Below are 15,925 nucleotides of genomic sequence, written 5' to 3'. Positions count from 1 at the left end.
ACCACAGCAAAGGACACAGCAGCAGCTCCCAGCACCAGCCCTGCACAAACCTCCTCTGCTCCACACACAGGCACAGCTCCTGCAACCACAGCAACCCTTCCTCTGAGCACCACTGAGAGACTGACCACCTCTACAACAACATCTACTCTGGCCACAACCTCCATCTCCTCTGCTCCAAGCTCAGCAACCCTTGAAGCCACCACTGCTGTAACCATGATGGAGACCTCCAGCACTGCTGCCATGAGCACTTCTGCTCCTCACACTACAGCTGCAGCCTCTTCCAACACAACACAAACCACTGCTGCTGAGACAATCTCCACATTTATCTCCACCACAGCAGAATTATCCCCTCCAGAAGCTGCAACTTCCACTGCATTCCCTTCCAGCTCCTCAGGAACATCTATAGAAGCTCTTGGCACCACCACAGCCATGCACACAACAGCAGCTCCCTCTAGTACAGAAGGAACCTCCTCTGCTCCTTGTAAAAGCACAGCTCTGACCACCAGCTTTGCTCCTACTCTCAGCTCTTCCTTGGCTGTTACCCCATCTACACCAACCTCTTCTGTGGTCACAACCTCCACTGCTACTGCTGCAAGGACAAAAGCTCTTCAGGACATCACTTCTGTAACCATGGTGGAGACCTCCAGCACTGCTTCCTTGAGCACTTCTGCTCCTCACACTACAGCTGCAACCTCTTCCTCTCCACCACAAACCTCTACTGCTGAGACAACCTCCACACTTGCCTCCAGCACAGCAGAAGTCTTCACTGCAGAACCTCCAACAACAACTGCAGTCACTCCTCTCAGACCTGCAACATCTACTGCAGCTCTGGGAACCACCACCCTTGAGACCACCACTGCTGTAAGAATTATGGAGACCTCCAGCACTGCTGCCACGACCACTTCTGCTCCTCACACTACACCTGCAACCTCTTCCAATACACCACAAACAACTGCTGCTGAGACTACCTCCATATCTCTCTCCAGCACAGCAGAAGTGTCCACTCCAGAAGCTGTAGGAACCACTTCAGTCCCTCCCAGCTCATCAGGAACATCTACTGCAACTCTGAGATCCACCACAGCCCAGGACACAACAGCAGCTCCCAGCACCAGCACAGCAGAAATCTCCTCCTCTGCTCCACACACAAGCACAGCTCCTGCAACCACAGCAACTCTTCCTCTCAGCACTACTCAGACAGTGACCACCTCTCTGCCAGCCTCTACTCTGGCTACAACCTCCACCTCCACTGCTCCAGGGACAGCAACCCTTGAGGCCACCACTGCTGTAACCATGATGGAGACCTCCAGCACTGCTGCCATGAGCACTTCTGCTCCTCACACTACAGCTGCAGCCTCTTCCACTGTAGATCAGAAGTTTGCTCTCCAGACAACCACCACAATTCCCTTAACCAGCACAAAATTGTCCACCTTAGAAGGTGCAACATCCACTGCAGTCACTCCCAGCTCATCTACAGAAGCTCTTGGCACCACCACAGCCATGGACACAACAGCAGCTCCCTCTAGCAAAGCAGAAACCTCCTCTGCTCCACACTCAAGCACAGCTCTGACCACTACCTTTGCTCCTACTCTCAGCACTTCCATGGCTGCAACCACATCTACCCCAACCTATCCTCTGGCCACAGCCTCCACTGCTACTGCTCCAGAGACATCAACACTTGTGGCCACCACTGCTGTGACCATGATGGAGACCTCCAGCACTGCTGCCATGACCACTTCTGCTTCTCACACTACAGCTGCAGCCTCTTCCTCACCACCACAAACCACTGCTACTGAAACAACTTCCACATCTCTCACCACCACAGCACAAGTGTCCACTTCAGGAGCTGTAGGAACCACTTCAGTCCCTCCCAGCTCAGCAGGAACATCTACTGAAGCTCCTGTCTCCACCACAGCCCAGGACACAGCAGCAGCTCCCAGCACCAGCCCTGCACAGACCTCCTCTGCTCGACACGCAAGCACAGCTCCTGACACCGCCTTTAATCCTACTCCTAACACTTCCATGGCTCTAACCATGTCTACACCAAACTCTACTTTGGCCACAATCCCCACTTCCACTTCTGAAAGCTCAACTATGATGGAGACCTCCAGCACTGCTGTCATGACCACTTCTGCTCCTCACATTACACCTGCAGCCACTTCTTCTGCAGGTCAAACCACTGCTGCTGAGAGAACCATCGCACTTTTCTCAAGCACAGCAGAAGTGATCACTTCAGAAGATGGAATGACTACTGCTACAACATCCACTGCAGTCACTTCCAGCTCATCAGGAACATCTACTTCTGCTCCTGTCTCCACCACACTAAAGGACACAACAGCAGCTCCCAGCAGCAGCCCTACACAAACCTTCTCTGCTGCAGAGAGAGACACCCCTACATCTACTACCTCTACTCCTATTCCACCCACAAGCTCTGGGTCTCCTGCTCTTGGCACCGCAACTCTTGTTAGCAGCTCTTCTAGCCTTCCAACAACAGCCACAGCCCTCCAGCGTTTCACCATCAACTTCACCACCACCAACCTCCCCTACAATTCTGACCTGCAGAATCCTGACTCAGCTAAGTTCAGAAGCACACAGAGAGTCATGAACACCTTGGTAAGTAGCCCAACACTCAATAACTGAGAAATTGGAAGGCCTCAGAAATCTGGAAGAGTGCAGGGATGTGATCAGGGCTTAACTGTGGAACCTCTCTCCTGGCAGCTGGAGCGGCTCCTGAAGAAGAGCAGCATTGGCCCTGAGCTGCTGCGATGTGAAACCACAGCCTTCAGGTAGGGGTTGCAGTGAGTGTCCCTTTGGGGTCTCAGTGACCAGATGAGAGCTCATTGTGCTACTGCTCTGTTTGAACCCAGACTAAAGAGGCAGAGCTTGGCTCCCTGTGCAGAGAGAAAGAGCTGCCCCAGCACCAGGGCCTGGCCTTGCAGCGAGCGGGCGCAGAGCACTGGTGCTGAGGCATGGTGCTGTCTTTTGCAGGCCAGGGAGGCAAGGGGCCGGGACGGGGGTGGACGCCGTCTGCAGCTACAGGAAGGAGCCCTCTGCCCTGCCCTTGGACAGGGTGGGCCTGTACCACGAAGTCAGCAACAAGACCAAGGGTGTCACAGAGCTGGGGCCCTACAGCCTGGACAGCGACAGCCTCTATGTCAATGGTGACCTTTGCTCCTCTCCCTGGCAGCACTGCTGGCTCATACGTCCTGCCATCCCATTCCTGTAACATTGCTGCAAACCAAGCTCCAGCTCATCACCTTCTCTCTACTCTCTCTCTTCCTAGGTTACAATGACCAGTCAGCCAGTCGTGACCAGTGAGTACCTTCCAGGAGTGGCTGGCTTGGTAGCTTCATGGGGTGCTGGCAGACAGGGTCTGGAGCTGGCCTAGCTCGTGGTGCCTGCGTGAAAGCATGGAGATCTGCCAACGTTCCATTAATGACATGGGGCTGGCAGCAGACGTCTGCATTTGCATACTCTGAGCCTGACACTCTGGCTCTTGCACTGTGGTCATTCTCCATCTGTGTTTCTTGCAGCTCCCAGCATCCCAACTGCAACAGCCACAGCCCTCCAGCGTTTCACCATCAACTTCACCACCACCAACCTCCCCTACAATTCTGACCTGCAGAATCCTGACTCAGCTAAGTTCAGAAGCACACAGAGAGTCATGAACACCTTGGTAAGTAGCCCTGCAATTGAGATGTTGCAGGGCCTCAGAAATCTGGAGCAGTGCAGGGTTGTGATCAGGGCTTAACTGTGGAACCTCTCTCCTGGCAGCTGGAGCGGCTCCTGAAGAAGAGCAGCATTGGCCCTGAGCTGCTGCGATGTGAAACCACAGCCTTCAGGTAGGGGTTGCAGTGAGTGTCCCTTTGGGGTCTCAGTGACCAGATGAGAGCTCATTGTGCTACTGCTCTGTTTCCACCCAGACTAAAGAGGCAGAGCTTGGCTCCCTGTGCAGAGAGAAAGAGCTGCCCCAGCACCAGGGCCTGGCCTTGCAGCGAGCGGGCGCAGAGCACTGGTGCTGAGGCATGGTGCTGTCTTTTGCAGGCCAGGGAGGCAAGGGGCCGGGACGGGGGTGGACGCCGTCTGCAGCTACAGGAAGGAGCCCTCTGCCCTGCCCTTGGACAGGGTGGGCCTGTACCACGAAGTCAGCAACAAGACCAAGGGTGTCACAGAGCTGGGGCCCTACAGCCTGGACAGCGACAGCCTCTATGTCAATGGTGACCTTTGCTCCTCTCCGGCCTCCTCTGCTGGCCTATGGCTGCCATCTGCAGTTCTTCAACAGACCCAAACCCAGCTCCAGCTCCTCACCTTCTCTCTCTCTCTCTGTCTCTTCCTAGGTTACAATGAGCAGCCAGTCCTGACCAGTGAGTACCTTAGAAAGCAGTTTGTGTTGCAGGGGGTTCTGCAGACAGGGGCAGAACCTGCCCAAGGCTCATGATCCCTGCGTAAAGCATGAATCCTGACAACCTTCATTATTGGAATGGGGGCAGGCAGCAAGCTTCTACTTTTATACATCTTGAAGTCTTGCTTTTGCATGTGGTCAGTCTCCATCTGTGTTTCTTGCAGCTCCCAGCATCCCAACAACAGCAACTGCAGCCCTCGAACGTTTCACCATCAACTTCACCACCACCAACCTCCCCTACAACTCTGACCTGCAGAACCCTGACTCAGCTAAGTTCAGAAGCACACAGAGAGTCATGAACACCTTGGTAAGTAGCCCAACACTCAATAACTGAGAAATTGCAAGGCCTCAGAAATCTGGAGCAGTGCAGGGATGTGATCAGGGCTTAACTGTGGAACCTCTCTCCTGGCAGCTGGAGCGGCTCCTGAAGAAGAGCAGCATTGGCCCTGAGCTGCTGCGATGTGAAACCACAGCCTTCAGGTAGGGGTTGCAGTGAGTGTCCCTTTGGGGTCTCAGTGACCAGATGAGAGCTCATTGTGCTACTGCTCTGTTTCCACCCAGACTAAAGAGGCAGAGCTTGGCTCCCTGTGCAGAGAGAAAGAGCTGCCCCAGCACCAGGGCCTGGCCTTGCAGCGAGCGGGCGCAGAGCACTGGTGCTGAGGCATGGTGCTGTCTTTTGCAGGCCAGGGAGGCAAGGGGCCGGGACGGGGGTGGACGCCGTCTGCAGCTACAGGAAGGAGCCCTCTGCCCTGCCCTTGGACAGGGTGGGCCTGTACCACGAAGTCAGCAACAAGACCAAGGGTGTCACAGAGCTGGGGCCCTACAGCCTGGACAGCGACAGCCTCTATGTCAATGGTGACCTTTGCTCCTCTCCCTGGCAGCACTGCTGGCCTATACGCTGCCTCCCCATTCCTGTACCATTGTGAAACCAAGCTCCAGCTCATCACCTTCTCTGTCTCTCTCTGTCTCTTCCTAGGTTACAATGACCAGTCAGGCCAGTCGTGCCCAGTGAGTACTTTCCAGGAGTGGGCTGGGCTTGGTAGCTCTCATGGGGTGCTAGCCTGGACAGGAGTCTCTGGGAGCTGGGTAGCTGGTGGTGCCTGGGTAAAGCATGGAGACTGCCAAGTATCCATATTAAAGACCAGGGCTGGCAGCAGACGTCTGCATTTGCAGACTCTGAGCCCTGACACTCTGGCTCTTGCACTGTGGTCACTTCCCATCTGTGTTTCTTGCAGCTCCCAGCCACCCAACTGCAACAGCCACAGCCCTCCAGCGTTTCACCATCAACTTCACCACCACCAACCTCCCCTACAACTCTGACCTGCAGAATCCTGACTCAGCTAAGTTCAGAAGCACACAGAGAGTCATGAACACCTTGGTAAGTAGCCCAACACTCAATAACTGAGAAATTGGAAGGCCTCAGAAATCTGGAGCAGTGCAGGGATGTGATCAGGGCTTAACTGTGGAACCTCTCTCCTGGCAGCTGGAGCGGCTCCTGAAGAAGAGCAGCATTGGCCCTGAGCTGCTGCGATGTGAAACCACAGCCTTCAGGTAGGGGTTGCAGTGAGTGTCCCTTTGGGGTCTCAGTGACCAGATGAGAGCTCATTGTGCTACTGCTCTGTTTCCACCCAGACTAAAGAGGCAGAGCTTGGCTCCCTGTGCAGAGAGAAAGAGCTGCCCCAGCACCAGGGCCTGGCCTTGCAGCGAGCGGGCGCAGAGCACTGGTGCTGAGGCATGGTGCTGTCTTTTGCAGGCCAGGGAGGCAAGGGGCCGGGACGGGGGTGGACGCCGTCTGCAGCTACAGGAAGGAGCCCTCTGCCCTGCCCTTGGACAGGGTGGGCCTGTACCACGAAGTCAGCAACAAGACCAAGGGTGTCACAGAGCTGGGGCCCTACAGCCTGGACAGCGACAGCCTCTATGTCAATGGTGACCTTTGCTCCTCTCCCTGGCCTCCTCTGCTGGCCTATGGCTGCCATCTGCAGTTCTTCAACAGACCCAAACCCAGCTCCAGCTCATCACCTTCTCTCTGTACTCTCTCTCTTCCTAGGTTACAATGAACCAGCAGCCAGTCCTGACCAGTGAGTACCTTCAGAATGGCAGGTTTGTGCTCTGCAGGGGGTTCTGCAGGACAGGGTCTCTGGAAGCTGGCCTAGGCTCGTGATCCCTGCGTAAAGCATGAGTACTGACAACCTTCCATATTAGGATCGGGGCTGGCAGCAGCTTCTGCATTTTCATACATCTTGAGCCTGCTCTGGCTCTTGCATGTGGTCACTCTCCATCTGTGTTTCTTGCAGCCCCCAGCCACCCAACAACAGCAACTGCAGCCCTCCAGCGTTTCACCATCAACTTCACCACCACCAACCTCCCCTACAACTCTGACCTGCAGAACCCTGACTCAGCTAAGTTCAGAAGCACACAGAGAGTCATGAACACCTTGGTAAGTAGCCCAACACTCAATAACTGAGAAATTGGAAGGCCTCAGAAATCTGGAAGCAGTGCAGGGTTGTGATCAGGGCTTAACTGTGGAACCTCTCTCCTGGCAGCTGGAGCGGCTCCTGAAGAAGAGCAGCATTGGCCCTGAGCTGCTGCGATGTGAAACCACAGCCTTCAGGTAGGGGTTGCAGTGAGTGTCCCTTTGGGGTCTCAGTGACCAGATGAGAGCTCATTGTGCTACTGCTCTGTTTCCACCCAGACTAAAGAGGCAGAGCTTGGCTCCCTGTGCAGAGAGAAAGAGCTGCCCCAGCACCAGGGCCTGGCCTTGCAGCGAGCGGGCGCAGAGCAGTGGTGCTGAGGCATGGTGCTGTCTTTTGCAGGCCAGGGAGGCAAGGGGCCGGGACGGGGGTGGACGCCGTCTGCAGCTACAGGAAGGAGCCCTCTGCCCTGCCCTTGGACAGGGTGGGCCTGTACCACGAAGTCAGCAACAAGACCAAGGGTGTCACAGAGCTGGGGCCCTACAGCCTGGACAGCGACAGCCTCTATGTCAATGGTGACCTTTGCTCCTCTCCCTGGCAGCACTGCTGGCTCATACGTCCTGCCCCCATTCCTGTACCATTTGTGAAACCAAGCTCCAGCTCATCACCTTCTCTGTACTTCTCTCTTCCTAGGTTACAATGAACCAGTCAGGCCAGTCGTGCCCAGTGAGTACTTTCCAGGAGTGGGCTGGGCTTGGTAGCTCTCATGGGGTGCTAGCCTGGACAGGAGTCTCTGGGAGCTGGGTAGCTGGTGGTGCCTGGGAGAAACAGGAGACTGCCAAGTATCCATATAAAGACCAGGGCTGGCAGCAGACGTCTGCATTTGCAGACTCTGAGCCCTGACACTCTGGCTCTTGCACTGTGGTCACTTCCCATCTGTGTTTCTTGCAGCTCCCAGCCACCCAACTGCAACAGCCACAGCCCTCCAGCGTTTCACCATCAACTTCACCACCACCAACCTCCCCTACAATTCTGACCTGCAGAATCCTGACTCAGCTAAGTTCAGAAGCACACAGAGAGTCATGAACACCTTGGTAAGTAGCCCAACACTCAATAACTGAGAAATTGGAAGGCCTCAGAAATCTGGAGCAGTGCAGGGTTGTGATCAGGGCTTAACTGTGGAACCTCTCTCCTGGCAGCTGGAGCGGCTCCTGAAGAAGAGCAGCATTGGCCCTGAGCTGCTGCGATGTGAAACCACAGCCTTCAGGTAGGGGTTGCAGTGAGTGTCCCTTTGGGGTCTCAGTGACCAGATGAGAGCTCATTGTGCTACTGCTCTGTTTCCACCCAGACTAAAGAGGCAGAGCTTGGCTCCCTGTGCAGAGAGAAAGAGCTGCCCCAGCACCAGGGCCTGGCCTTGCAGCGAGCGGGCGCAGAGCACTGGTGCTGAGGCATGGTGCTGTCTTTTGCAGGCCAGGGAGGCAAGGGGCCGGGACGGGGGTGGACGCCGTCTGCAGCTACAGGAAGGAGCCCTCTGCCCTGCCCTTGGACAGGGTGGGCCTGTACCACGAAGTCAGCAACAAGACCAAGGGTGTCACAGAGCTGGGGCCCTACAGCCTGGACAGCGACAGCCTCTATGTCAATGGTGACCTTTGCTCCTCTCCCTGGCAGCACTGCTGGCTCATACGTCCTACCCCCATTCCTGTACCATTTGTGAAACCAAGCTCCAGCTCATCACCTTCTCTGTACTTCTCTCTTCCTAGGTTACAATGAACCAGTCAGGCCAGTCGTGCCCAGTGAGTACTTTCCAGGAGTGGGCTGGGCTTGGTAGCTCTCATGGGGTGCTAGGCCTGGACAGGAGTCTCTGGGAGCTGGGTAGCTGGTGGTGCCTGGGAGAAACAGGGAGACTGCCAAGTATCCATATAAAGACCAGGGCTGGCAGCAGACGTCTGCATTTGCAGACTCTGAGCCCTGACACTCTGGCTCTTGCACTTGGTCACTTCCCATCTGTGTTTCTTGCAGCCCCCAGCCACCCAACTGCAACAGCCACAGCCCTCCAGCGTTTCACCATCAACTTCACCACCACCAACCTCCCCTACAATTCTGACCTGCAGAATCCTGACTCAGCTAAGTTCAGAAGCACACAGAGAGTCATGAACACCTTGGTAAGTAGCCCAACACTCAATAACTGAGAAATTGGAAGGCCTCAGAAATCTGGAGCAGTGCAGGGTTGTGATCAGGGCTTAACTGTGGAACCTCTCTCCTGGCAGCTGGAGCGGCTCCTGAAGAAGAGCAGCATTGGCCCTGAGCTGCTGCGATGTGAAACCACAGCCTTCAGGTAGGGGTTGCAGTGAGTGTCCCTTTGGGGTCTCAGTGACCAGATGAGAGCTCATTGTGCTACTGCTCTGTTTCCACCCAGACTAAAGAGGCAGAGCTTGGCTCCCTGTGCAGAGAGAAAGAGCTGCCCCAGCACCAGGGCCTGGCCTTGCAGCGAGCGGGCGCAGAGCAGTGGTGCTGAGGCATGGTGCTGTCTTTTGCAGGCCAGGGAGGCAAGGGGCCGGGACGGGGGTGGACGCCGTCTGCAGCTACAGGAAGGAGCCCTCTGCCCTGCCCTTGGACAGGGTGGGCCTGTACCACGAAGTCAGCAACAAGACCAAGGGTGTCACAGAGCTGGGGCCCTACAGCCTGGACAGCGACAGCCTCTATGTCAATGGTGACCTTTGCTCCTCTCCCTGGCAGCACTGCTGGCTCATACGTCCTACCCCCATTCCTGTACCATTTGTGAAACCAAGCTCCAGCTCATCACCTTCTCTGTACTTCTCTCTTCCTAGGTTACAATGAACCAGTCAGGCCAGTCGTGCCCAGTGAGTACTTTCCAGGAGTGGGCTGGGCTTGGTAGCTCTCATGGGGTGCTAGGCCTGGACAGGAGTCTCTGGGAGCTGGGTAGCTGGTGGTGCCTGGGAGAAACAGGGAGACTGCCAAGTATCCATATAAAGACCAGGGCTGGCAGCAGACGTCTGCATTTGCAGACTCTGAGCCCTGACACTCTGGCTCTTGCACTTGGTCACTTCCCATCTGTGTTTCTTGCAGCCCCCAGCCACCCAACTGCAACAGCCACAGCCCTCCAGCGTTTCACCATCAACTTCACCACCACCAACCTCCCCTACAATTCTGACCTGCAGAATCCTGACTCAGCTAAGTTCAGAAGCACACAGAGAGTCATGAACACCTTGGTAAGTAGCCCAACACTCAATAACTGAGAAATTGGAAGGCCTCAGAAATCTGGAGCAGTGCAGGGTTGTGATCAGGGCTTAACTGTGGAACCTCTCTCCTGGCAGCTGGAGCGGCTCCTGAAGAAGAGCAGCATTGGCCCTGAGCTGCTGCGATGTGAAACCACAGCCTTCAGGTAGGGGTTGCAGTGAGTGTCCCTTTGGGGTCTCAGTGACCAGATGAGAGCTCATTGTGCTACTGCTCTGTTTCCACCCAGACTAAAGAGGCAGAGCTTGGCTCCCTGTGCAGAGAGAAAGAGCTGCCCCAGCACCAGGGCCTGGCCTTGCAGCGAGCGGGCGCAGAGCACTGGTGCTGAGGCATGGTGCTGTCTTTTGCAGGCCAGGGAGGCAAGGGGCCGGGACGGGGGTGGACGCCGTCTGCAGCTACAGGAAGGAGCCCTCTGCCCTGCCCTTGGACAGGGTGGGCCTGTACCACGAAGTCAGCAACAAGACCAAGGGTGTCACAGAGCTGGGGCCCTACAGCCTGGACAGCGACAGCCTCTATGTCAATGGTGACCTTTGCTCCTCTCCCTGGCAGCACTGCTGGCTCATACGTGCCTACCCCCATTCCTGTACCATTGTCGCAAACCAAGCTCCAGCTCATCACCTTCTCTGTACTCTCTCTCTTCCTAGGTTACAATGAACCAGTCAGGCCAGTCGTGCCCAGTGAGTACTTTCCAGGAGTGGGCTGGGTTGGTGCTCTCATGGGGTGCTAGGCCTGGACAGGAGTCTCTGGAGCTGGGTAGCTGGTGGTGCCTGGAGAAACAGGAGACTGCCAAGTTCCATATAAGGACCAGGGCTGGCAGCAGACGTCTGCATTTGCATACTCTGAGCCTGACACTCTGGCTCTTGCACTGTGGTCACTCTCCATCTGTGTTTCTTGCAGCTCCCAGCCACCCAACTGCAACAGCCACAGCCCTCCAGCGTTTCACCATCAACTTCACCACCACCAACCTCCCCTACAATTCTGACCTGCAGAATCCTGACTCAGCTAAGTTCAGAAGCACACAGAGAGTCATGAACACCTTGGTAAGTAGCCCAGCACTCAATAACTGAGAAATTGGAAGGCCTCAGAAATCTGGAGCAGTGCAGGGTTGTGATCAGGGCTTAACTGTGGAACCTCTCTCCTGGCAGCTGGAGCGGCTCCTGAAGAAGAGCAGCATTGGCCCTGAGCTGCTGCGATGTGAAACCACAGCCTTCAGGTAGGGGTTGCAGTGAGTGTCCCTTTGGGGTCTCAGTGACCAGATGAGAGCTCATTGTGCTACTGCTCTGTTTCCACCCAGACTAAAGAGGCAGAGCTTGGCTCCCTGTGCAGAGAGAAAGAGCTGCCCCAGCACCAGGGCCTGGCCTTGCAGCGAGCGGGCGCAGAGCAGTGGTGCTGAGGCATGGTGCTGTCTTTTGCAGGCCAGGGAGGCAAGGGGCCGGGACGGGGGTGGACGCCGTCTGCAGCTACAGGAAGGAGCCCTCTGCCCTGCCCTTGGACAGGGTGGGCCTGTACCACGAAGTCAGCAACAAGACCAAGGGTGTCACAGAGCTGGGGCCCTACAGCCTGGACAGCGACAGCCTCTATGTCAATGGTGACCTTTGCTCCTCTCCCGGCAGCACTGCTGGCTCTATGCGTCCTATCCCCATTCTGTACCATTGTGCCCAAACCAAGCTCCAGCTCCTCACCTTCTCTGTACTCTCTGTCTCTTCCTAGGTTACAATGAACCAGCAGCCAGTCGTGCCCAGTGAGTACCTTCAGAATGGCTGGTTTGTAGCTCTCATGGGGTGCTGCAGACAGGGTCTAGGAGCTGGCCAGGCTCGTGATGCCTGCGTAAAGCATGAGTACTGCCAACCTATCATTATTAGGATCGGGGCAGGCAGCAAGCTTCTGCATTTGCATACATCTGAGCCTGACACTCTGGCTCTTGCATGTGGTCACTCTCCATCTGTGTTTCTTGCAGCTCCCAGCATCCCAACTGCAACAGCCACAGCCCTCCAGCGTTTCACCATCAACTTCACCACCACCAACCTCCCCTACAATTCTGACCTGCAGAATCCTGACTCAGCTAAGTTCAGAAGCACACAGAGAGTCATGAACACCTTGGTAAGTAGCCCAGCACTCAATAACTGAGAAATTGGAAGGCCTCAGAAATCTGGAGCAGTGCAGGGTTGTGATCAGGGCTTAACTGTGGAACCTCTCTCCTGGCAGCTGGAGCGGCTCCTGAAGAAGAGCAGCATTGGCCCTGAGCTGCTGCGATGTGAAACCACAGCCTTCAGGTAGGGGTTGCAGTGAGTGTCCCTTTGGGGTCTCAGTGACCAGATGAGAGCTCATTGTGCTACTGCTCTGTTTCCACCCAGACTAAAGAGGCAGAGCTTGGCTCCCTGTGCAGAGAGAAAGAGCTGCCCCAGCACCAGGGCCTGGCCTTGCAGCGAGCGGGCGCAGAGCACTGGTGCTGAGGCATGGTGCTGTCTTTTGCAGGCCAGGGAGGCAAGGGGCCGGGACGGGGGTGGACGCCGTCTGCAGCTACAGGAAGGAGCCCTCTGCCCTGCCCTTGGACAGGGTGGGCCTGTACCACGAAGTCAGCAACAAGACCAAGGGTGTCACAGAGCTGGGGCCCTACAGCCTGGACAGCGACAGCCTCTATGTCAATGGTGACCTTTGCTCCTCTCCCGGCCTCCTCTGCTGGCCTATGGCTGCCATCTGCAGTTCTTCAACAGACCCCAAACCCAGCTCCAGCTCCTCACCTTCTCTCTGTCTCTCTCTGTCTCTTCCTAGGTTACAATGAGCAGCCAGTCCTGACCAGTGAGTACCTTAGAAAGCAGTTTTGTTGCAGGGGGTTCTGCAGACAGGGGCAGAACCTGCCCAAGGCTCATGATCCCTGCGTAAAGCATGAGTCCTGACAACCTTCATTATTGGGATGGGGGCAGGCAGCAAGCTTCTACTTTTATACATCTTGAAGTCTTGCTTTTGCATGTGGTCAGTCTCCATCTGTGTTTCTTGCAGCTCCCAGCATCCCAACAACAGCAACTGCAGCCCTCGAACGTTTCACCATCAACTTCACCACCACCAACCTCCCCTACAACTCTGACCTGCAGAACCCTGACTCAGCTAAGTTCAGAAGCACACAGAGAGTCATGAACACCTTGGTAAGTAGCCCAACACTCAATAACTGAGAAATTGCAAGGCCTCAGAAATCTGGAAGAGTGCAGGGATGTGATCAGGGCTTAACTGTGGAACCTCTCTCCTGGCAGCTGGAGCGGCTCCTGAAGAAGAGCAGCATTGGCCCTGAGCTGCTGCGATGTGAAACCACAGCCTTCAGGTAGGGGTTGCAGTGAGTGTCCCTTTGGGGTTTCAGTGACCAGATGAGAGCTCATTGTGCTACTGCTCTGTTTGAACCCAGACTAAAGAGGCAGAGCTTGGCTCCCTGTGCAGAGAGAAAGAGCTGCCCCAGCACCAGGGCCTGGCCTTGCAGCGAGCGGGCGCAGAGCAGTGGTGCTGAGGCATGGTGCTGTCTTTTGCAGGCCAGGGAGGCAAGGGGCCGGGACGGGGGTGGACGCCGTCTGCAGCTACAGGAAGGAGCCCTCTGCCCTGCCCTTGGACAGGGTGGGCCTGTACCACGAAGTCAGCAACAAGACCAAGGGTGTCACAGAGCTGGGGCCCTACAGCCTGGACAGCGACAGCCTCTATGTCAATGGTGACCTTTGCTCCTCTCCCTGGCAGCACTGCTGGCTCATACGTCCTACCCCCATTCCTGTACCATTTGTGAAACCAAGCTCCAGCTCATCACCTTCTCTGTACTTCTCTCTTCCTAGGTTACAATGAACCAGTCAGGCCAGTCGTGCCCAGTGAGTACTTTCCAGGAGTGGGCTGGGCTTGGTAGCTCTCATGGGGTGCTAGGCCTGGACAGGAGTCTCTGGGAGCTGGGTAGCTGGTGGTGCCTGGGAGAAACAGGGAGACTGCCAAGTATCCATATAAAGACCAGGGCTGGCAGCAGACGTCTGCATTTGCAGACTCTGAGCCCTGACACTCTGGCTCTTGCACTTGGTCACTTCCCATCTGTGTTTCTTGCAGCCCCCAGCCACCCAACTGCAACAGCCACAGCCCTCCAGCGTTTCACCATCAACTTCACCACCACCAACCTCCCCTACAATTCTGACCTGCAGAATCCTGACTCAGCTAAGTTCAGAAGCACACAGAGAGTCATGAACACCTTGGTAAGTAGCCCAGCACTCAATAACTGAGAAATTGGAAGGCCTCAGAAATCTGGAGCAGTGCAGGGTTGTGATCAGGGCTTAACTGTGGAACCTCTCTCCTGGCAGCTGGAGCGGCTCCTGAAGAAGAGCAGCATTGGCCCTGAGCTGCTGCGATGTGAAACCACAGCCTTCAGGTAGGGGTTGCAGTGAGTGTCCCTTTGGGGTCTCAGTGACCAGATGAGAGCTCATTGTGCTACTGCTCTGTTTCCACCCAGACTAAAGAGGCAGAGCTTGGCTCCCTGTGCAGAGAGAAAGAGCTGCCCCAGCACCAGGGCCTGGCCTTGCAGCGAGCGGGCGCAGAGCACTGGTGCTGAGGCATGGTGCTGTCTTTTGCAGGCCAGGGAGGCAAGGGGCCGGGACGGGGGTGGACGCCGTCTGCAGCTACAGGAAGGAGCCCTCTGCCCTGCCCTTGGACAGGGTGGGCCTGTACCACGAAGTCAGCAACAAGACCAAGGGTGTCACAGAGCTGGGGCCCTACAGCCTGGACAGCGACAGCCTCTATGTCAATGGTGACCTTTGCTCCTCTCCCGGCCTCCTCTGCTGGCCTATGGCTGCCATCTGCAGTTCTTCAACAGACCCCAAACCCAGCTCCAGCTCCTCACCTTCTCTCTGTCTCTCTCTGTCTCTTCCTAGGTTACAATGAGCAGCCAGTCCGGACCAGTGAGTACCTTAGAAAGCAGTTTTGTTGCAGGGGGTTCTGCAGACAGGGGCAGAACCTGCCCAAGGCTCATGATCCCTGCGTAAAGCATGAGTCCTGACAACCTTCATTATTGGGATGGGGGCAGGCAGCAAGCTTCTACTTTTATACATCTTGAAGTCTTGCTTTTGCATGTGGTCAGTCTCCATCTGTGTTTCTTGCAGCTCCCAGCATCCCAACAACAGCAACTGCAGCCCTCGAACGTTTCACCATCAACTTCACCACCACCAACCTCCCCTACAACTCTGACCTGCAGAACCCTGACTCAGCTAAGTTCAGAAGCACACAGAGAGTCATGAACACCTTGGTAAGTAGCCCAACACTCAATAACTGAGAAATTGCAAGGCCTCAGAAATCTGGAAGAGTGCAGGGATGTGATCAGGGCTTAACTGTGGAACCTCTCTCCTGGCAGCTGGAGCGGCTCCTGAAGAAGAGCAGCATTGGCCCTGAGCTGCTGCGATGTGAAACCACAGCCTTCAGGTAGGGGTTGCAGTGAGTGTCCCTTTGGGGTCTCAGTGACCAGATGAGAGCTCATTGTGCTACTGCTCTGTTTGAACCCAGACTAAAGAGGCAGAGCTTGGCTCCCTGTGCAGAGAGAAAGAGCTGCCCCAGCACCAGGGCCTGGCCTTGCAGCGAGCGGGCGCAGAGCACTGGTGCTGAGGCATGGTGCTGTCTTTTGCAGGCCAGGGAGGCAAGGGGCCGGGACGGGGGTGGACGCCGTCTGCAGCTACAGGAAGGAGCCCTCTGCCCTGCCCTTGGACAGGGTGGGCCTGTACCACGAAGTCAGCAACAAGACCAAGGGTGTCACAGAGCTGGGGCCCTACAGCCTGGACAGCGACAGCCTCTATGTCAATGGTGACCTTTGCTCCTCTCCCTGGCAGCACTGCTGGCTCATACGTCCTACCCCCATTCC

The 15,925-nt window shown here is 56.0% G+C and overlaps 1 protein-coding gene across 1 annotated transcript in view; it reads left to right on the top strand.

Moving 5' to 3' along the window:
* Positions 1-15,925, top strand: part of MUC16 (mucin 16, cell surface associated) — a 78,288-nt gene that overhangs the window by 52,204 nt on the left and 10,159 nt on the right. Inside the window, exons 13-59 of the mRNA XM_054396078.1 lie at positions 2,380-2,610; positions 2,716-2,723; positions 2,986-3,158; positions 3,281-3,311; positions 4,042-4,214; positions 4,335-4,361; positions 4,564-4,706; positions 4,961-5,031; positions 5,082-5,254; positions 5,376-5,438; positions 5,635-5,777; positions 6,032-6,102; positions 6,153-6,325; positions 6,694-6,836; positions 7,092-7,162; positions 7,213-7,385; positions 7,504-7,536; positions 7,762-7,904; positions 8,159-8,229; positions 8,280-8,452; positions 8,571-8,603; positions 8,830-8,972; positions 9,227-9,297; positions 9,348-9,520; positions 9,639-9,671; positions 9,898-10,040; positions 10,295-10,365; positions 10,416-10,588; positions 10,710-10,742; positions 10,963-11,105; positions 11,360-11,430; positions 11,481-11,653; positions 12,023-12,165; positions 12,420-12,490; positions 12,541-12,713; positions 12,838-12,864; positions 13,066-13,208; positions 13,314-13,321; positions 13,584-13,756; positions 13,875-13,907; positions 14,134-14,276; positions 14,531-14,601; positions 14,652-14,824; positions 14,949-14,975; positions 15,177-15,319; positions 15,425-15,432; positions 15,695-15,867. Of these exons, the coding sequence (XP_054252053.1) occupies positions 2,380-2,610; positions 2,716-2,723; positions 2,986-3,158; positions 3,281-3,311; positions 4,042-4,214; positions 4,335-4,361; positions 4,564-4,706; positions 4,961-5,031; positions 5,082-5,254; positions 5,376-5,438; positions 5,635-5,777; positions 6,032-6,102; positions 6,153-6,325; positions 6,694-6,836; positions 7,092-7,162; positions 7,213-7,385; positions 7,504-7,536; positions 7,762-7,904; positions 8,159-8,229; positions 8,280-8,452; positions 8,571-8,603; positions 8,830-8,972; positions 9,227-9,297; positions 9,348-9,520; positions 9,639-9,671; positions 9,898-10,040; positions 10,295-10,365; positions 10,416-10,588; positions 10,710-10,742; positions 10,963-11,105; positions 11,360-11,430; positions 11,481-11,653; positions 12,023-12,165; positions 12,420-12,490; positions 12,541-12,713; positions 12,838-12,864; positions 13,066-13,208; positions 13,314-13,321; positions 13,584-13,756; positions 13,875-13,907; positions 14,134-14,276; positions 14,531-14,601; positions 14,652-14,824; positions 14,949-14,975; positions 15,177-15,319; positions 15,425-15,432; positions 15,695-15,867 (5,056 nt within the window). The remainder of the gene's footprint in view (positions 1-2,379; positions 2,611-2,715; positions 2,724-2,985; positions 3,159-3,280; positions 3,312-4,041; positions 4,215-4,334; positions 4,362-4,563; positions 4,707-4,960; positions 5,032-5,081; positions 5,255-5,375; positions 5,439-5,634; positions 5,778-6,031; positions 6,103-6,152; positions 6,326-6,693; positions 6,837-7,091; positions 7,163-7,212; positions 7,386-7,503; positions 7,537-7,761; positions 7,905-8,158; positions 8,230-8,279; positions 8,453-8,570; positions 8,604-8,829; positions 8,973-9,226; positions 9,298-9,347; positions 9,521-9,638; positions 9,672-9,897; positions 10,041-10,294; positions 10,366-10,415; positions 10,589-10,709; positions 10,743-10,962; positions 11,106-11,359; positions 11,431-11,480; positions 11,654-12,022; positions 12,166-12,419; positions 12,491-12,540; positions 12,714-12,837; positions 12,865-13,065; positions 13,209-13,313; positions 13,322-13,583; positions 13,757-13,874; positions 13,908-14,133; positions 14,277-14,530; positions 14,602-14,651; positions 14,825-14,948; positions 14,976-15,176; positions 15,320-15,424; positions 15,433-15,694; positions 15,868-15,925) is intronic.

Source organism: Indicator indicator, chromosome 36 (assembly GCF_027791375.1).
Source record: "Indicator indicator isolate 239-I01 chromosome 36, UM_Iind_1.1, whole genome shotgun sequence".
Taxonomy (NCBI): Eukaryota; Metazoa; Chordata; class Aves; order Piciformes; family Indicatoridae; genus Indicator; species Indicator indicator.
The sequence above is the reverse complement of the archived record's forward strand: the minus strand, read 5'-3'. Positions and strand labels throughout refer to the sequence as shown.